The following is a 21163-nucleotide window of genomic DNA, read 5'->3' on the forward strand; positions in this document are numbered from 1 at the left end:
TGAACATTTTATCAAACTAATTCACCAATTTTGCGCCGTAAAGCTACATGTCTCATTATTTGCATTTTATTTCTAGAAACCCTAAGTAATTTAAATTGCGGCTAAACTTTTTATTGGAACTTAATTGTCTTCTTCATTTGTTTTCCTATGTTGGAACTTCTTCTAATTTTGGAAAAGGGGCAGTCAAGCTTCCATTCGATTAGATAGAAAACAATGTTAATTACAAGCCGAGATAGCTAGGCTCTATGTGCCGCTAGTCCTGAGTTAAGAACGATCAAAAACCTATGGTACCGGTGCTACATCTCTTGGGTCATGTGTGTGTGCACCAGTCAATATCCTCCTTCACCAACTTAATTAAACCCTAAACCCTAAAAAGTTTCACCAACAGTCGCAACTTCTTGGTCTCCATATTTCTCATATCTCTCTGTTTCGCCATTGGAACAACAAGAATAAGTGATCCGGCTATTTTTCGATGTCAGTTTCCATCTAAAAGAATACATTACTCGGATATCGAAAATGAGCTACGTGAGAAACATAAACAAGTTTGGAGAAACAGAATGTTCAATTAAATTTCCACCCTTCTTTGTTAGCTAATTGGTCGATGCTCGAATTCGATGCGGTATCGGTGCTAAGAGGTTTGATTTTCAAGACCACCATCGTACTTGTCTTTGAATTTAATTCAGAATTTTAAGTTTAGTGAAGCAAGTGAGTATGTAGTGCTAGCTAGGGAGTTCCAATGTAAAAAAGAAATTCTAATAATCACACTGTTAACCAAACCATAATAATATAGCTAGGCACTCCTAGATTGTTCATGGTCATATTCACGCCACGAATCATCATCTCCCACTTAATCATGCGAGTACCTACTGTTGTTGTGTTGCATACGGATGAATAGAGATAATCTTTTAAAAAAGTAACTTTATGGATGATTAGAGATGCATGCGACATAACTAAACCAAAAAGGACACACAAGACTAATTAGTAGAGAACACGAAGCAAGCAGAGATTATCTAAAAAAGGGGTACGAATGGTTGATTAGACATGGATAACACATAACTAAAGCTAAAATAAGCACACCAAGATTAAACATGGAGCTGGTACAAGCTGTTCGTGTCCTCGAGATCGACAGAGGGACGTCGACGTTTCGGCTGCTCCGGCCGCCCAGCCGTGCTCGGATGATAGGGCGGGCCTCCTGGCCATTAGGATCCCGCCACGTGGAGGAACCATTGGCGGAGGAGCGTGGTGCGGCGCCGACCAGTGACGTCGCCGGACGTCCATGGCCGCTTCCGGCCCGGCGGTCTCCAGCTTTTTCCTTTGTTTTTTCACTCATTCTCGTGTGCTGACAAGTGACCTGGTCGATGAGGACGGAGTGGTTGCGTTGCGCTGCATGCTTCGGCGGCGTAGATATATTGCTAGATTCTCCTATTAGTTGTGTGGTTCCAATTTTTCTAGCTAATGACGGTGCTAGATTACTGGCGACGGCGACCTTGGCCGGAATCTTTCTTCGTGATTAGTTGATGGATGTGTCTGCATGTCAGCTAGGCCTAGGCCACGAACAATTATTGGTTGGGTGTGCTGCAAATATGTGTGAGCCACAGAAGGAAGAAGGTGGAGAGCGACGGCTTGCTCTGGAACCATCGTGCTCTGTCCGCTTCTCTTCTCGGAATGCGCCGCAGCTAGACGCAGGACCAGAGCATAGTGTTGATCTGAATTGTTGCTTCTTGAACTCTCTCATGTCAAGCGAATCTTCCTTCAGAAAATGGGCAGGCAGCGGCTCCTCTCAAATCTAGCTAGCGATATCCCGTTGCTTGTTTGACACCTGCGTGCTCGTGTGGTTTCGGAGAAATTCGATCGTGATGCTTGTACGGGCGGAATTACGGCCACAAGAGATAGGGGATTAATTGAACTTTTTTTATTTTTGGCGACACAAACGCCGATTATAACTGAGTTAGACATGCACATACTCGCGAATATCACCGTGGCAGCGTGGCAGGACATCTGCTCAGAAATAGAGTCACTAGACGTTGAGGTTGATGGAGTAAACAAGAATGACATGTGTGCTACTGAAAGGCTATATAGTGAGAAACAAGTGAAATCAGACAGCATGCTCCACGCCCGCCGACTACATGTAACTAACAACTAATTAATCAGCATAATGACAAATTAGGCTCGTTAGGGTTTCCCTACTCGGGGGCGACTCCCTGTGGAACGCGAGTTCCTCTACCCATCCCGACCGGGACCGTGTTTTCTACCAATAACTACCGGCGATCTCTTGATCACGTCAGTCCTATCTTGTGCGTGCCTCTCCCCTAGATGGCGGCAAGCGGAAGTTCGATCCCTGGCAGTTCCAAGGGAAAAACCATGGACGTGGCGGCTCTCCTCCGCGATCTGCAGATCGGCGTGGAGGATTTTGACGACTTGATCATCGAAGAGGAGGTAACCGTGCCGATGAGGAATCGGAACTGTTGGCGATGGCAAGAGTCCTGGCGGACAAAACCTTCAGCGGGACAGCGTTTGAGGATACCATGCGCTATGCATGGAGTTAGGCGAAGAAGGTGGATTTACGAGATGTCGGCAACAACACCTTTATCCTGCGACTGAACTGCCTTGGCGACTGGAAGAAGGTCGTGGAAGAAGGCCTCTGGCTATTTAGGAATTGGGGTCTGGTGGCCAGGGTTATTATGGGTATTCTAAACCATCGTCTCTGATCCTTGACAAGCTCCCGATCTGGATTCAAATCCATGATACCTGAGGTTTACCTGAAGAAAAAGGAGATCCTGCAAAACCTGGCTAGTCGTGTGGGGAAATTCATCAAGGTTGATACTGAGGGATTGGCGGGTGGAAATTTTGTTCGGGTTCGTGTGGAACTAGATGTAAACAAACCTCTTGCGCGATTCACCTCAACAATCCACAAAGGAGCTAGAGAAGTATATATGATCAAGTATGAGAAGATTCCAAAGTTCTGTGAGATTTGTGGCTTGCTTGGTCACGAGTTCAGTGTGGTAATGGCTTTCACAAAGAGGAAGACCATGTCTTTGGCGAATGGCTAGTCGTCGATACTGGACGTCGTGGCTGCGGACGAGGATGTTCATGTGGCTTTGTTCCCCGTGGTGGCAGAGGAGCTAGAGCGGGATATGGCTTTGGCGTGGCCGCGGAACACACACAACTGTGGAGGAGAGTGGAGCAGATGATGATGAGGTGGGCAAGAACGACCCCAATCGGGGGACGGACAAAATAACTAGGAAGCACCTGGACCTAGATGGCGGTGAAACTGAAAAGCTTGATGTGAATGAGGGAGCTCTAATCGTGCATGGCACGGAGAATAGTAAGGAAGATGTGGAGATGGCAGAGGACAAAAAACAGCCACACGTTCCAGTGAAGACACATGACAAGAAAAGAGCAAAAACAGCAACTGGAGTCACTGAGGAAAATCCTGATGCTATATCGGCAGGCCCTCTTTAAGGGTACTGCCGGAAGCAATGAAACTCTGTGGCTGGAACTGCCGTGCGGCGAACTCACCCACGGCAATTCGTTCGCTCTCGGACCTCCGAGAGCATCTCAAACCAGATATTTTATTTTTGTCTGAGTCACATTTGAATAAGGAGGATGCAGAGTCTCTCCATCGTAAGTTAGTTCATGATTTCATGTGTGTTGTGGAGAGTGATGGTCGTTCTAGGTGCCTAGTGTTATTTTGGAATGATGAGAATAAAATGGTTTCAGAGTATATCTCACCTAATTGCATTGATGTGGTGTTTGAAACAACAAATGACATCCTGTGGAGATTTACAGGGTTTTACGATGAACCATCTTGGGAGGACAGACACATCTCGTGGAGCTGTTTACGCGACCTTAGCACCAGATCGTCTCTCCCCTGGATCGTTATCGGGGATTTTAACGAGATATTATACTCAGATGAGAAGGAAAGGGTAATCCCAGACCGGCCAGTATGATGCAAGAATTCAGGAACTGTCTGTCAGACTGTGAGCTTCATGACATGGATTACTCTCGAGATAAATTCACTTGGAGGCGAGCTGATGTGAGAGAAAGACTTGACCGAGCAGTGTGTAACTCAGAATGGAAGGGTCTCTTTCCTTTGGCATCAGTAAGCAATGAACCACATTACCGTTCAGAGCATCGATCAGTGATGGTCAATACTAAGTTTTTCGATGCAAGTCTAATCCAACGGAGAGGAGGAAGCAGGAAGTTTGAGACCCGATGGCTAGCTGTAATTTTTAGTATGGTCAATACTATGATCATTAGTAGACCAATTACGTTGAGTACCAATGATCATATGTATTTTGGACCTTATTTAGAACCCGTGACCATATGTATTTCGAACTTGTGAACATATCTTTAAAAAATTAATATATATTTTAATATACATAAAAAAATTGACAACATGACATTTTTAAAGCACACATAACTGTTTTATCACGAATGAGATTTGTAGTGCAAAAACCTTTTATGACTTTCAATGTTGTTCTCTTAATTAGTAAAGTGATTATGTAAATTTATTTATTTAGAGATTTAAAAAGCAAAATAGATCATACCTCTTAGTATCCCAGAAGAGACGGTTGCAGGTTTAGTAGTGCTCGAACTTGCTGTAAGCGGTACATAGGGGGAGAGCCTATTCTCCGTCTTCAGTGGAGCGAACCCTTTGCTCCGTACCCAGCGCACGATTATGACCCACACCCAATGCGGCTCAGATAAACATGTAGTATTTTTGTTTTATTTTAAATATTCAGATTTTGAATAATGTATTAAATTTAAAAGTGTTCAAATCTAAAAAAAATGTTCTAATAAAAAAATAGTCACATCTGAAAAAAGCTCAACTAAAAAAATTAAAACCGAGAAAACCAAAAGTTAAACAATGTCCAATAAAATACAGACAAAATAGTAAAAATACAGAAGAAACTTGAAGAAGAAAAAGAACATGAAAAAGCCAGACAGAAAGAAAACTGGAAGGAAACTACCCTCCTCGTAAATGAGCCAGGCCCATGTACACCCGCTGCAGGCGGCACCTGACGAGAATAGGATCCGCCTACATAGGTCGAAACAGAAGCCTGCTTGACAGGGCTCGGCTTAGAGATCAAGATTCAAGAAGGACCCGCCTCTTCTTCTTCAACATATTCGTCCTTAGTTGTTAATAAAGCCCATGACCCATGACGTGATGAGTATGGGAGAAGCAAAAAAGATTGGTTTTCTTGGCAACTATTTTAAGTCTTTTTCCTGTTCGTGCATTCAGTTTTGTTTAGCTCTCTGACTGTCGGCCGGCCGGACCTAGCGTCGAACGTGTGCACACCTGCGGCTGTGAAGTTTTTTCAACATAATTGTGGTCGTGCACACTGTGGTACATGAAGCTAGCTGGTTTGTTATTTGTTTCAGACACGGCCGTGAGACGACAGGCATTCATATCCAGTGTGTGTCTGAATGTGGCGTGGGGCCGGCTTGGTGCATTCTACGTGGTACCTCATGTGGTTTGCGTGCGTGCACCCTAGACAAGTACGTCCAACAACGTATAGTCGCACGGCAGTAGCGGCCGAGGTTTCAAGTGCTGGAGAGTGGCACCTATCGTGACTTCGTCAATCTCAAAATCAGCAAATCAATTTATTTTTCGAAAGGTAGCAAATCAATTTATTGGACTCGGTCTCTCGGAGAAGTGTGTGCGCGCGCGCGTGTGCATCATTGGGACGAGTGTATGTATGAATTTGTGAGCCTCTATGACTATATATTATGTTTTGCAAAAAAAATTGAGAAAACAAATGGTGTTCTTCCTTTTAATACCTAAATCGGCTGAGTTCATAGATTTAATCAGAAGGTTCTATTTTAATTCTGTGACCATATTTAAACATTGTGAGATTCAGTCTAGTTTATGTTTTGATTCTCTTAAAAATAAATAAATTGCGGAAAGTATTGTCGGTGACATTTTTGTCCAGGCATGCAGCTGAGCCCAACAGAGGAGAGGCGCACCCAAGCTGTTGGAGTTGACGACTGCCCGATTGTCGTTCCCCACTTGCCGCCACATACCTTGGTAGCTGCCAACCGTCATGCAAAGAATAAGTGGGCATGGCTTTGTCGTGCGCTTGCGGGCTTTACACGCAACAAAGGTTTGAACATTGCCATGCATTTCCTCAAGACGACGCTCGACAAAGTGGCACATGTGGCACCTATCCATGTCGCCCATGATCAACATTTGTCGTGACTTCCCTAGGGTTACACAGGGCAAAGAAAAGCTCCGTTAGACAAACGGGAACGGCGAAGTCACTTTTGTTCGCCGTGTAAAAGAATATTACACACGGCAAAACCTTTGCCATGTTTTGGGTCAAAAACACATGGCAAAGGGCATTTACCGTTACGATCGGTGCCATGTGTTTGCTCACACTGCAAAGCACTATTCTCCTCCATTTCTCCGGTAGTGTTGGGGAGTGAAAATAGTAAAGGTTTGAGAAGGGAAATGCGTGGCAAGAGATAGCAAAAGTCTTGGCCGCGCGCGACCAGTACAAATCGTACGAGCGAGCAAGGCAGTACATCTAGACGAGGTAGCAGTACATCGCCTTCTCTTGCCCAGCCGACGTCGGTGGATATATACCTCTCTCACGCGTTTAACCTTAATACGCCTGCAGGCTGGCCCCTGCTGTGGGGTTGACCGGTGTCGGTCAGTAATTCCGCCTTCCTTGTTTACTCATGCATGCATGCTGTACTCCAAAGGAAACACGTACTACCAAAGGAAGCTTCTGCCCCTCCGCGCGCCTCCGGCCGCGCTATATATGCGGCCCAGCTTCTTTTCTCCATCATCTTCTTCCTCTCCGACACACGTACCTGAGAATACATAGATAGATCAGAATTCGCACTACACGTCAAAGATTCGCGGACCGATCGAACAGGAAGATCGGTAATGGCGATGGAGCCGCTGCCGCTCGGGTGCGACTTCTCCATCACAATGGACGCGTCTCTCGCCTCCGTCTGGCCGCTCGCCCAGGATGATGCCCCCCATTGCTACCGACACATGGAGGTTAATTAGTTTCATTTGCCCTCTATCTATGCACCATTAATTTGCACTGCCATATGCTTCTCCTCCAACTCTCGCCTTTGACCAATACCTTTTCGCTCTACCATGAATAGCAGAGCGTGGAGGAGATGAAGCAGAAGCTAGCTGCCGCGACTGCGGAGCTGCAGGTGGTGACGGAGGGGGTGCGACTCAAGGATCAGAACATCGCCGCGCTCATGGAGCTCATCCGCCGCACCGCGCAGGAGCGCGACCTTCTCCAAGAGGAGCACCTCCTACTGCTGGCCGAAGAGCTGGCGGCGGCGACGTCAATCACAAGCCACTCGGACCTGGCGGGCGACGATCCTTCCACCTTGTTGTTCAAGCTGCCAAGCTCTTCCGAAGCAACGGCCGTTATCGACCGCCCCTCAGCCTTCTTCGAGCCATCCTCTGTGGAGATTACGAGCGCTGCTGCAGCACCGGCGGAGCGGCTTGAGCTGCTGGCGGCAAAGAGGCCTTTGCCGAACAAGGGGCGGCTGCTGCAGGCGGTGATGGAGGCTGGGCCTCTCCTGCAGAACCTGCTCGTGGCAGGGCCGCTGCCGCGCTGGCGCAACCCGCCGCCGGTGCAAGTCTCGCTGACCAACGCCATGATATCGGCGCCGTCAGGCTCCGGAGTGGAGCTTCTCACAGCGCCGATGGGAAGCTAGCCAGTTTGTTGTTTGCATCAGACACGCAGTCTCGCACATATCCAGTGTGTACGTGCGTGTTTTTGTGCATACGTATATAGTGTGTTTTAGGCTTTCCGTGTATTTTGCCCACCAATAACACTACATCTACGGGATGATTGCTACGGGATGGCTCCTACGGGCAGACGTGGAGAGTGGTGGAGACATGCCGTGCCTAAAATCACGGGGAACCAACTGATTTGCACCAACCCAGAAGAGACACCTCATCCCGTAAAGTAAATCCCGTAACAGGATCCCGTAGGTGTAGCATTTCTGTTTGCCCACTCTTCAAATAAGTGATTTCGGGTAGTGTACGCCCCTTGCGTGCAGCTGACTGGTGGGCCATCATGCATCCTTATTCCTTTTGAGACTATAGAGGAAAAGATGATTTCCTTTTGAGAGGAAAATAATGGTGTCTCTAAGGCTCAGAGACTTAGCTTATGTCACGATATTTTATTATTGGACTTGTACTCAATAGATTTTTTGAATGTTTTTATGGCATTATCTTACATTATTATTTGTTGGGGTGTCCTTGCAACATTGTTGCAATGAGTCTTACAACATCTCTGTCGATATCTTCAAATTAGGTTCCTCGATGGAGTTCTTAATTGGTTGTGCCTGACAATGGCCTTATTGAAGGCATTATTTTGAGAGTGAGGACCTTCTTCAGGGTGAAAACCCAGATCTTTGATCGGGCGATGACAGCGCTTGTGCACTGTTCCCTTCTTGAAGGCGCCGCTTTTGAAGAAGTTGGGCTTATGGTGCTGTTTTGGTGGCCGGTGTTAGTGTTGTTGTTTCAATGTTTAAACTACCGTAGCGGGACTTTTCTTTTTTCCTATTTTTTTTGCTGTGCGCATCTGTAAGGTCGCTAGGGCAATGCGGTGTTGCAGAGGCTGAGTGTAATTGGTATCTTCGATATTAATATATGCTCGTTGTCGAAAAATGGCTTTGCCATGCACTTGGCGGGACTAGTCAAGACCCCGCGTGGGATTATCCATCCTACAATATTACTAGTCGATTCGAGGCTAAATTAAATCATAAAAAAGAAGCGCCACAAAAGAAGAAATAGAGGGAGAGTAGTCCAAAACTCCCAAGTATTAACCAGAGTACTTGTAAGATATACATTTCGAACTTCTGAACATTTTTCTGAACCTCGTAGCAACAACTTTCAGTTTATGAACTAAGAAAAAGCAACAATTATCACTTATCAGTGTCGTTCCTTTTCTGTGATTGAGCTTACCCTGACTGCCGGACGGCGGGGTGGACTAGTGCAGAACGTGTGCACACCTGCGCTGCGGCTGGCTAGCTGTGTGGTACAGTACGTACGTGAAGATTTTCAACATAATAATTGTACGTACGTGCACGGTGCGGACAGGATGCTAGGAGTAGTAGCAAGTTTGTTGTTTGTTTCAGACACGATGGTGAGCCGGCCGACATGCATATCCAGTGCGGCGCCCAAATCTGCGTGTCCTGTCCATGCATGGATCCACGCATAATTCACGCGAAACAAGTTAGAACGACAGAGTACGTGGCCATGTCGTTGCACGTAGGCAGGCGCGCGCAGTCAAACGACGCACGCACGCAGTCCCAGCCGCGTGCATGAGTTTGACATGTGGGCCCGCCACAGGCCAGCATGTATGAATGTGCCATGTACGCGCGACCTGCATTGTGGTTCCATTTCGTTCCCATTGTGGCACCAAAGATGTTGTCGCCGAGAAGGTCGCGCACAGTGCCTCAGATGTAGGAGCCCCTGGGGAAGTTCACGCACTTGATCTTGAGGAGGTGCTCAAGGTTGCGCGGGTCTGCGGTGACCACAAATGCATAGTGAGCGTTGTTGGCGCAGCGAGTGGATCAACATGAAGATAGACACACGGCCAAGAACACCTCGACCGTCTGCACCTCCAGGAGCAGGCCGACGAGGCCATGGGAGCCAAGAAACATGACAAAGTTTGATGTGTGAGACAAAAGCAAATGCACATGAACACCTTCGGTTTTATAGTAGAGGCACAAAACACAAATGAACACCTTACTATGCCACCGAAACAAAAGCTTACGATACAAGAGTAGTGTGAAACGGAGAGGTGAATCTACTCCACAAATTTAAAACTATGGACCTAGTGCAATGAATTTAACAAAATTGGGTAAAAACGCTTCAAACATGAACACGAAATTGAAGGTTATAGCAAACAAAACTCTAACCGATAGTCACAATGAAATCACCTTATCGACGTGCATATTATTTTTATGTATAAAAGTGACTTGAAGCACGCACTGGCTACAACGTGAGCGTGGACCAAGCAACCAATCGAATCCATCTTTTTTCTTCCCGGAGCCTGTTTTCATTTGATGTGGGCTACCAGTCATATGCCCTTGGAGACTGAGGTGAGGGCCTAAGGAGACATGTTCTTTTTTTATATGGGGCCAAGGACAAGGAGACATGAAAGGGAAAAGAAAGAGGGAAAGAGATCAGCTCCTCCTCTACCAGCATCTTCCCTTCTTTAATTTCCGCGTGCAAATGAATTGGGATATATGCAATGCATGCACGCCGGCCTCATCCTCCTCTATCAATCGGCTGCACAGATGGTAGGTGTATTATTGCACATTCCATATATATATTTACATTCCCTTTTTTTACGCATATATTAGACGGAAACTTGGAAACAAGGAAGGAAATCCCTCTGCATTTACCTTTGGCTCGGCAGCATATATCTCTCTGCCCGCCAGCACCGTGCTAAGCTTTTCCCTTGGCCATCTATCTACCTACTCCTTGGCCACGACGCAACACCCTACCGCAGATCGTCATCACAGGTTAAGGGAGAAGAGCAGAGCAGACGACCAATGGCGATGGAACCGCTGCCGCTGGGGTTTGGAGACTTCTCAATCACCATGGACGCATCTCTCGCCTCCCTTTGGCCGCCGCCTCCGCCGCAGGATCTCCATTCTTACCAGGTTCACCACCGTCTTGTTTCTTTCGCACCTGCACTCTCCATACGGGTTACATGAACGCACGCGCTCCGTTGGTTCACTTACCGTCGTCGGAATAGTCTCGGCGTGGGTGCGATGTTAATTTGCAGCTAGCGGCCAAGCCTGTATTGTGCCTGGTTTTCTCTCTCAGGTCTCAACCGAGACATGCATGCATTGTGCCTGGTTATTTTCGTCTCTGCCAAGTTAGTTCATCTTCTCCACTTCCGTTCAACCTTTTTTTTTCTGCTTCATGTGTTGTTGTGCTATGCCAGAGCGTGGAGGAGGTGAAGCAGAGGCTAGCCGCGGCGACGGCGGAGCTGCAGGCGGCTAGGGAGGAGGAGCGCCACAAGGAGCAGCACATGAAAGCGCTGGCGGAGTTCATCCGCCACACCGCCCAGGAGCGCGACCTGCTCCGAGAGCAGCAGCAGCTACTGCTCGCCCGCGAGCTGGAAGCGGTGATGTCAAGCAGCAGTGACTCAGGCCGGAGCCCTCTGGCGTCCTCATCCCCGGTGGACGTCCATCGCTCAGCCTTGCTCGTGCCATCCATTGTGCCTCAAGCTGCAGCCATCAACGAGCATCCAGTCGCTGCAGCACCGACGCAGCTGGCGACCAAGATGCCAGTCGCCCTCGGTAATTCCCACTCAGCCCAGCCATCCTCTGTGGGTCACGCTGCGGCCATGGTGAATAGGAGAGGTGCAGTGGCGGCGCAGCTTGACCTGCTGGCGGCCAAGAGGCCGCTGCCGCCGAGGGGGCGCCTGGTGCAGGCGGTGATGGAGGCCGGGCCTCTGCTGCAGAACCTGCTGGTGGCAGGGCCCCTGCCAAGGTGGCGCAACCCACCGCAGGCGCAAGCACTGACTAACGCCATGATATCGGCGCCCTCAGGCTCTGGAGCTTCCATGGGTTCGCCATGGTCGACCCATTAGTTTCTCACATCCGTCCTCAACATTTTCTGTTTGCTGATGCTATTGTAAGGTGAAATTCTCCTTCGTTGATGCTATTGTAAACTGGTGTGCTTTCAGACTAGCTGAGGTGACTGCTATTACCGACGTTCTCAACACAAGCAAATGTCACCTAATTTTCTGTGATTTTCATTTCAAACTGAATACTCTGTATTCATTGTACATGCTTCCGGTTCCAGGGCGGGCATAAAAAGGAACTAGAAATGGCTCCAACCACAGCAACGAGATAGAAAAAAAAATAAAGGCTTGAAATTGTCCTGAACCATGATCATGAATATAAGTATTGCGAGAATGTTACAGAGACAAACCTAAAGCCTCACATATCTCCCCAACAGTGATGGTATTGCCTGTGTCGGTATAATGAGTACATAAATCATGAAAAAACTCGATAGAAGATAACAATAGAGTATATGAATTTACATCAAAGTATCACCAGGCAAGGGTGCTTTCTCCGTATACGAACACTTTGTTTTCTACATCCCTGATCCATTGGCATACTCGATTGCATGTCTTGATAGCTTGTGTCTGCAAAAATACATGTACCCAAAGTAAGATTTACTGGGTGCATTAATCCCATCCCTAAACTGAATGTAGCAGGTAGCCAGACACCAACCTTGTCAGCCAATGGATGAAAGGCCGCATACAGCTCAAAATCTTGGGTTATCCAGCAAAATAACACTGCAACGGAAGGACAATTATTTAAATTGTAAATATATCACAGTAATGAATATTATGACCCTAAAGCTAGCAAATTCAAGAACCTAATAACGACTAGTAGGACACTAATGCCACAGAACCACAACTACTGCAGCAAGTGACTTACCTGGTGCATCATAACAGCTAGTAGTTTGCATGCACATGGGCACATGAACAGGATGGATGATATTACTATTTCTCTGATGGTTGTAATTCTCTACCTCTGTCCTTTTAGGTGTTTACACAAACTAGTTTCACGGTAATGAACAAAAGAGAAGCACGACAAAAAATATTACCATATACACTGACATTTAAAATCCTGTCATATAAACAGATAGAGGCACAATCTGCATTGTTTCAGAACGGTGTTCTGTATGCTTGCAGAAGTTGATATCACACAATTATGTCATTTGGATAAGAAGCTATGTTGGTCTAGGACTCATACAGCAAGCAGAATAAGAAGCAAGCAGAATAAGAAGTTAAAATGGTTTCCCGTTCAACTGTAGTGGCATAGTTCAATCTATATCACATATTTGGGGGAACATATGTGCAACTTAATCAAATATTCAAATAATATATTTATATCTTTCTGTTAATTCATAGTTTTTGTAGTCTTTTTTTCGCACTTTTATGAGAACATATCAATATCCCAAAAACATTTATTAGAGGTTAATTGGCTATGAGAGATTCTATGCATTATAAAAAGCTACACAAAAAAAAACTAAATAAGCATAATAGCTCACAGAGGGAACTAGCTAAAATTATTTCATATGTCAATGTTTTTTTAGAACACGACAAATGAGTCGTTGAGCGCTGCTACCCATGGGTAACTCACCATAATCTTCATCTCGTCTGAATTGAGTCCTGTGGGGGCCAGTTGCCTTATCATGCATTGAAGCATAGAACTTTTGATAAGCCTTGTACAATCTGTAAACAACAGGTTTTGTCTCAAAGATGGTTCACTAATACAGAAATAAATACTGTATAGTCATCAATATACAATACCTCTTCTGTTCCTTTGGACTCTTTATGGGCAACGCAAACTCGGACGATACATACTGGTCAAGATTGACACTTTTGTATATAAAATGCCAAAGTCCAGCTGGTCCACCAATTGCCATTTCAGAAGACTGTGCAGGCGGAGATGTAGGTTGAGAAGAAAGATCCACTGGGACATCTTCGACACGCAGTACATTCTCATGCAAAGACCTTTGGACTTCAAGAAGGACATTTGATTTCAATAGAACATCCTGAATGCGGGCCCTACACATTGTTCACAGAAGAATAATTCTCTCAGTTCCATATATGTGTTAGGAAGAACACACTCAGCATCTTGTAATATTTAAAGCATGTCTTGGACATTTTATTGTGCAGCTCACCTTGAATCTTTCAAGTCATAAAAGGCATCTGATCTCGGAGTAAGAAGAGTCACGTATGTATTTTCCTGCCATGGAGAAAAGATTAGTTAATCTGATAGAATTTCCCGATGCTAAATAAAAAGTTAATTGCATACAAAACTTCAGTTTCCATTGGGACCGTCAGACATGCATATCATGATGCTCATAATGAAGATATTGTCGAAACGCTGAATTGAGTTTGCATGCACATATTTTACTCACATCAAAGAAATGAACGTAAGCGTATAGGAAGGCCATAGAATTGTATCTTGGCAAGCAAATGGGTGAGAAAGACTCCGAAGTTCTGCAATAAACAGATAAAACATTAAGAAGAGTGGTTCTAGACCAAGGCTTTTCATCTCAGAGAACATGTCATGATTACCTAAAAGATTCAGAGGACAATATGAAATTTGCAAGTAGTAAAATATCATCGGGATGCAATGTTGCCTTTTGTGCTCCCACAAGACTAATTACCTGAAATTAACCAACAATGTGACTCAGAAACATGAACGCAGAAGACTAAAGAAAATAAATGATTTATGTTGAACATATCCAAAGGCTAGCACTAACAAGTGGAATATGTGGCATGGGTAAAGTTATGGGCCTCATGATGGGATGCCAGAAACACATATAACAAATGGTAGCGTGATTAAGAAGCAATCTATAATTGTATTGGTGCCCTTTGTTAAGTTAAAGAACACAAAAGCTGTTGATTACAGGAGAGATCATAAATTTATGAAATTTATGATATGGTGATACCAAAGAACACAAATTGCAAGGTTGGTACAAAACTTCTAAGAGGTGTGGCATATCACTTTGGATATGGTAAAAGATAAAACTGACTGACTAACAATAACATAAGTTTTATGCCCTTGCTGTACCAACCTCAAGATAGTTCAAGTGGCACCTAAATAGTGTTCAAAAGTAATTATAATAGAAAGAGTGCCACACCATAACAAAGAAGCAAGATTCCAGTACACTAATGAAAAAGGAAAAATTCTTGACAGGAAATTGGACTAACCTTGTGCTCACACATCAACAGTGCAAACAGAACTCCTGAATCAGCAATGTCCTGCAAGACTGCGCTAGCAGCCTGCCTTGTTGGTTGGGCAAGGGGAAGGCATGTGTATGCATGAAGAAATGTAGCAGGATTCCTGAAGAACGGTTCAATAAGATTTCAGTTTAAGCATTAAAGTCTACAACGTATACAGCATACATGAGTGTCATGGAAAGGATAAGGAAACAAACTGACCAGCTGAATGCACGTATAAGGGATAGGAAAACTGCATCTGTGCCACCGAGCAGTGGTGCCATATCAAACTTAGGATTCTTCTCAAAGCACCTGTTGACTGACTTTGTCAAAATAAGCAACATCTGCAGACAGAGAAATCAGGATAAGAATGGATAAAGTAGTACGTACAACTGCAGTAAAAAAATTGCACAAAGTACAAATGTGTTAAGATGAATGCAACAGTGGAAGCACCTGACCATACATGAGCTCTAGTTGGCCCCTCAATCCTTCAAACGACTCTTCAGTGCAGCTTATACACACTAAATAAATTGGACCTTTGACAAGGAAAACTATCTGAAAGGACAGTGTAAAAACAACTTAGAATATTATAGTTAGCACACAAAGAGGTTTTCCTTCTGAAATTAGATTAAAAGAAAACTGTAAATTTCAGAAAAGGAAGGGCATCTGGCCTGGTGTTTTCCAGCTCTAACAAATTTGATATGGTCAGCACTGGATGAAAACAAAAAGGTCACCAAGAGGAAAATTTCAGCACAGCCCACATGAGAAAGTGAAGGAAGAAAAATCTAAATCACTGCAATCACCAAAAACGGAACTGCATACCTGTTCTCGACAAAGGAAACTATCGCTTGTAGTGTAGCAGAAAACCCAGCTAACTTGTGCTCATCTCCATACCTGAAAGTTTACGAATAACATGCTGAGTTATTGTTTTTCTTAAGAAACTGCGCCGTTCCTGGTAAACTACGTCATAAATTTCTGTTGCCCAAGTGATTTTACTACCTAGAGTATATTGGCTTGCCAGAATTGCTCAAAATGAAGAAATGTTTTTTCCTCTTCCTCCATGAAGCTGAAGCATCATCCTGAAAACATTAATGAGCAGAGTCAGGGTGACACAGCACCTACACATCCAGCAGTCAGGTTGGAGCAAATTCAAAATTCATTCGAGTGCCACCAAAGATACCAAGAGGCAAGTACAGAACGAAGTCGTTGAATATTCTATTCAAGCAATTTGGTAATATTTAGATCTGTAGATACTAAACAGTGTGCAGGAGCATCAGTGCCAAAATTACATAAACACAGTGGCACTGGTGAATGCAGATAACCTGGAGGATTTTGGGCAAGACAATAAAGTGGAAGAGTGCTGGAAAGTGCCAGACATAGGATGGCTAAAGCTCAACATACACGCAAGCTACATTTCTGAATCAAATTCTGGGGTTCAGCCTGCTGTCATCCGAGATGACAATATCGCATGACATTGCTCAGATTAGTGGTAGAGGAGCGAGCTATGTGGTGTTGCAAGGCTCGGTTCGAGCCTGCATGCTGGAAGCGGCTATGGGTGAATGTCAGCAACATATTTTCCCCTAATTAAAAGAACACCTTTAAAAAAAATAGCTACACGCTACTAGATAGATAACTTCACTATGTCAGAGAGCATATATACATGGTCGAAGCAGATTGGGAGCAACACGGAGCAGTGAGCATGAATATGCATCAGAATTCAGAACTAAAGTTACTTGATGTTGTCAACACTAACGACTGACGACGGATGAATTGAGCGGTGAATTATTTTTTCCATTAGATAGACAACCGAAGCAGGCACATCACGGAAAACAATGTTGCGAGCGTAACATAACAAAAGAAAAGAGAGGGAGCGAATTTGATTGCGAGGACCTCGTCGGCATGCTTCTTGCCGCGCGCCCAGTCCTCGGCGCCAGGCGCGTGGGGCGGGGTGGCGGCGTCGGGCTCCTCCTCGATGCCGCTGGAGGCGAGGCTGCTGCCCCGCTCGCCGGCGTAGCCGCTGCTGCTGGGGCTGGGCGGGCCGGCGTCCCCGTAGGCGTCCTCCTCGAGCCCCTCCATCTCCTCCTTCCAGGCGGCGGTGCTGCTGCCGCCCCTGGACGCGGCCGTGGCGTACCCCTCGTCGTCGTCGTCCTCGTCGATCTCGGGGGCGGCGAAGTCCGGGGGCAGGTCGGCGGCGGCGCGGAGGGAGAGGGCGGAGAGGGCGGTGCTGGCCTCGTCGGCGGCGGGGGCGGGGGCGGGATCGGGGCTCGGATCGGGCTCCATGGCCGCGGAGAGAGGAGTGGGAGGCTGGCTAGAGTGCTGGAGAGGAAGAAGGGAGATGGATCTATGGAGTCGGGTTAACCGGCTGGTTTGGTTTGACCCGTTGGCTGCATTCGATATTCGTTGGTGGGAGTCTGGACTCGGCTAGATTTTACTTTTTATTTTTTTGAGATCGACTTGGCTAGATCTATACCTAATAATAAAGGGAGGATTGTTTCCGTCGTCCGACACTTTTTTGGACCGTTTTACCCTCCCGAAAATACATAATACACTAAAATGCCATGATACCGATTCGTTTTCTCTTCTCTTGCTCTGGTTCGTGTAGCCCCCCAGCAGAACTCCTTCGCGCCAGCCGACACGAGCCGTGTGCGTCAGGATGTAAATGGCTCGTCCGCTGGACACAAATGGAGTGCCGCTTCCGCCATATACGTGATTATCGTTTTTCGTGGCAGCCATTTACCATTTCCGGCGGCTTTGCGGCGCCGCGAGAGTCACTCCACGCTCCTGGCCTCCCGCGCTGTTGCTTCACTCTGATGCCGTTGGCCCAGGCGCCGCCCCCGCACGCCCAGATCCCGGGCTCGCTGCCCTACGGCTTGGTGTGCGGTGTGCTTCCTCCCGCCGTCCAGGCCTGCTCGCCGTCGAATAGTTCTCGAGTTAGTCCATATATTTCCCGGCCGGAACTTAAAATGGCTAAGAGGTTGCGGTCGCGGGCGCCGGAAGCAGCAGATCGGAACCATGGCAGTGGGGCGGGGCGACCGGCTGGAGCGCAAGACGGCGAGCCCTTGGATGCTCCATCAGGAGTCTCTCCTGCGCCTACTCCGCGCTTTCCTGATGGTCGAGCACTTCGGACAAGCAGGGGCGGGGCACAGCCGCCGGCAAGCGAGAAAGAGGAAGTGCAATGCAGCGCCGTCGGGAGGAAATAGACGCGGGATCTAGCACCCCTGATCACACGCGAGAGGCGGGGGACATGCGCGTGAGGGGGAATCGAGCGACGGGGGTTGCAATTCTCAGATTTGGACGAGGTGGTACAGACCGGCGAGCAGCGCCTGCGCAATCAATCGATGCACAGGGGCGAGCGCTATTAGTTAACTACAGAGCAAGCTACTCCTGTTCATAACTGCAGCAACAAAGGTGTTTATCTGAAGGGCCCTTATCTGAATCGATCTATTTTGGTGGCTTTGACCTGCAATGTGCTTTCCTGGGACAATTTCCCTTGCTGTGCATCGATTCACTGCTAATAACGTGACAGCCGTAGGGTAACAAAAATGACGGAGCATTTTTTTTTGGAAATAATAGAACGTGAGGGTGAGAAGAAGCTAATGATGTCAAAGATGATGCGCACATTAATACATGCAGACTGCACAGACCATAGAGTTGGACGTTGCTCCTCTTCCGCCTAAAAACGTAATACAGATTTATTACGGGCTCATCTTAATTCTCAATTAGGGTAATAAAAAATGAAATGCAGTACAAATTAAATCAAGGTCATGCTTGGAGTGTTATAATAATATGAGTTAGATAAAAGACACTAGGTGCCCAACTTTATAAACTAATAAAGACCTACAAGATTCAAATGATAATATGAGTAATGTCATTTTTTTGTAACTTTTTTCATGAGGGAAAGCCAATTGGCGTGCTTTATTGATCAGATAAAGCAACTACATCGTTTACGAGTTTGCTAATTATAAAACTAGGGATTCATCGACCGAACTAAAGGAATTATTAGAATTAAAAGCATTCTAAGCAAGCTCATAAGCTACCTGATAGCTTTCCTCTTTATTGTTCAGCGCACTGAATTCTGGTTTCTATGATAAGTCGTATCAACAATAAGACTAAACTTCATGTATCCATGAGACAGTCATACTTATTTTTTTTCCCGTTGCAACGCACGGGCAAATTTCCTAGTTTTACTAATAAGCTGGTGCTTTCATCATTTTCTTCTCTACAAATGCAAGAGCATCACCAGTTCGTCCCCCAAAACGTCCCGCAATAGCGTCGGTTTGAGCGTTTTGGAGACATTTTTTCTTCGTGTCGTATTTGGGGGACGTCGCTACACAGTTGCCTCCTCAAACAGAAATTTAGATTTTTAAAATTTAATCGAAAACACTCAAATTCATTCAAACTTGCTATATAGTACATGGATTTGAACGAAATTCGATGAAATTTAAACCTAAGCCCTAATCTAGTAGTACTTGCGGCGCTCGGAGAGGTCGTAGTACTGGTGGAACTTATACATGTTGTCGTCGACGGCGTCCTTCTTGCCGCATTCGGCGGGCTCATGCCCGAGGAGATGGCGGGGGAGAAGGTGGCATATCTAACCTTGGGGCATTGTTGTGGATGTCGTCGATGATGCCCGAGAGGGTGTGCCCGGGAACGCCCCAAAAAATGACGCGCCCATCCTTGTTCCATGTGTTCCTCCGGCTAACAAGGCCATCGGTGATGTTCATGTCAGCGTCGTACTACGCCTGGAAGAAGTCCGGCAGCGGGTTAGCCGCAATAAATGCCAACGCGGATGGCCACGCGACCATGCGCGACGAGAAGCTTCACTGCGCCGCCTGGGAAAGCCTAGGCGCCATTAACGTCACTTGACCAGAGGTAGGCGACGGGTTTTAGACTTTCGTGTCAATGACGTGTCGGGGCCACCACTCCCTGCAACGCTTCTTGCTGAGTTGTCCGGCGCGCCCGGAGCGTCCCCTGTGGAGCGGGGATGGGCTCGGGACGCCGGACACCGTATTGGGTCGCGCTCGTGATACATCCCAAATGTATCTACTTTTCCAAGCACTTGAATTACTCCGGAATCTCACCATATTTGGATAGAAACTGCTGAATCTGATGTTTTTTTAGCGAAGTCTCCTTTTTGTCAAGTTTTCGCAGGAAATAAAATCGGGGAAAAATACCACGGAAGTTTTTCACCAAAAGGAAAGGCATCTTGAGTTTGAATCACGAGATGGGAGCCACGACCCAAACGAGGCCAGGTGGCGGGGCCCAACTTCTTGGTCGCGCCACGTGTGCCCGTTCGGCCCTCAATTGTCGTCTCGTCTCCCCCTTCGCGAGGTGCCATATATACCCTAAAAACTGATCCCCTGGAAGGACATGATGTTTCGCGAAACAGAGCGCCGTCAAGACCACGATATTCATTTCGGGGGCCAGATTGATCCTGTTGTCCATCCCGGAGAGAGGGGTTTCGAGGGCTTCTTCATCATCACCGCCACCGACGTCATCACCAACCATCATGGACTCACTCCCCATCACCATGAGTGAGTAGTTCTCTGTAGGTTTAGAGGTGGATGGGTTTTGGATGAGATTGGTCATGTAATCCTCTATATGAGTCGAGATTTTAGGTGTTCGTCTTGTAGATATTCTTGTATGAGTGTTGGTACACCTTTGCTATGTTTAATGCTTGTTACTAGAGCCCGAGTGACATAATATTAGTACTGAATTTATATTGATTTATCATATATATGAGGTTGGTATTTATCTGCGAGGTGTATCACTTGTTATTATGTTGATCTTGTGAATTCCTAGGTGACAGGTGGGGAAAAACAAAGGTGAGATGTAGTAATTTCGAGGATTATGTGTGTTCATGGATCTTAATGCTTTGTGAAAGATCGAGATGTCGCCTAGAGGGGGGTGAATAGGCGATTAAAAACTCTTGCGGATTTGTCTTGTAGGAATGCGGAATTAAACTAACGTTTAGTTTACAATCACAAACCCTAAATATGCTAGGCTCAACTAAGTGTAACAATATCAACTAGAGCTAAGCAAGATAGGCACAAGATATATGTAGCACAAGTGATAGCAAGATATGTACTTCAAGCACGATGGCTATCACAAGGAAAGAGAGCTCGGGTATAGAAATAACCGAGGCACGCGGAGACGAGGATGTATTCCCGTGTTCCCTTGCTTTGCAACAAGGTACGTCACGTTTGGAGGAGTGGAGGTCCCACGAAGGATTCCCCGCGCCACGAAGGCTCACCCTATTCTCCGAACCACACCCACGAAGGATAATGGCCCTTTCCTTATGGTTAGCTTTTCCTCCGCTCCGGAGATGGCAAGCTCCACAACCACTTCACAAGCTCCACGAAGGAGAAGCCCGGGCCTCTTCACAATCTTCTTGAAGAGATCACCGG

General features: G+C 46.3%; 1 protein-coding gene across 2 annotated transcripts; it reads right to left on the minus strand.

Annotated features, from left to right (window-relative positions):
- Positions 1–11885: 11885 nt before the first annotated feature.
- LOC124667727 (vacuolar fusion protein MON1 homolog) lies at positions 11886–17036 on the minus strand. 2 transcript variants are annotated; one of them, XM_047204982.1, is made up of 15 exons: positions 16647–17036; positions 15756–15835; positions 15579–15650; positions 15428–15467; positions 15210–15311; positions 14979–15100; positions 14748–14880; positions 14109–14200; positions 13949–14030; positions 13709–13773; positions 13335–13592; positions 13165–13256; positions 12247–12311; positions 12067–12158; positions 11886–11980 (listed from the first exon to the last, which is right to left on the minus strand). In XM_047204982.1, the coding sequence occupies exons 1-15, from the start codon at positions 17034–17036 to the stop codon at positions 11950–11952; spliced, it is 1716 nt and encodes a 571-aa protein (XP_047060938.1). In that variant the 3' UTR covers positions 11886–11949. The 2 variants fall into 2 exon arrangements, with proteins under 2 accessions (XP_047060938.1, XP_047060939.1); XM_047204983.1 differs by having other exon boundaries at positions 12054–12158.
- Between the last annotated feature and the right edge of the window lie 4127 nt (positions 17037–21163).

The sequence above is a fragment of the Lolium rigidum genome, chromosome 6, assembly GCF_022539505.1.
Source record: "Lolium rigidum isolate FL_2022 chromosome 6, APGP_CSIRO_Lrig_0.1, whole genome shotgun sequence".
Classification (NCBI taxonomy): domain Eukaryota; kingdom Viridiplantae; phylum Streptophyta; class Magnoliopsida; order Poales; family Poaceae; genus Lolium; species Lolium rigidum.

Coding starts and splice junctions, on each gene's coding strand:
- LOC124667727 (XM_047204982.1), bottom strand. CDS start 17,036: ATGGAGCCCGATCCGAGCCCCGATCCCGCCCCCGCCCCCGCCGCCGAC. Junction 15,468..15,578: donor GTTTCCTTTGTCGAGAACAG/GTATGCAGTTCC, acceptor GTTTTCATCCAG/TGCTGACCATATCAAATTTG. Junction 14,031..14,108: donor TTGTCCTCTGAATCTTTTAG/GTAATCATGACA, acceptor TGTTTATTGCAG/AACTTCGGAGTCTTTCTCAC.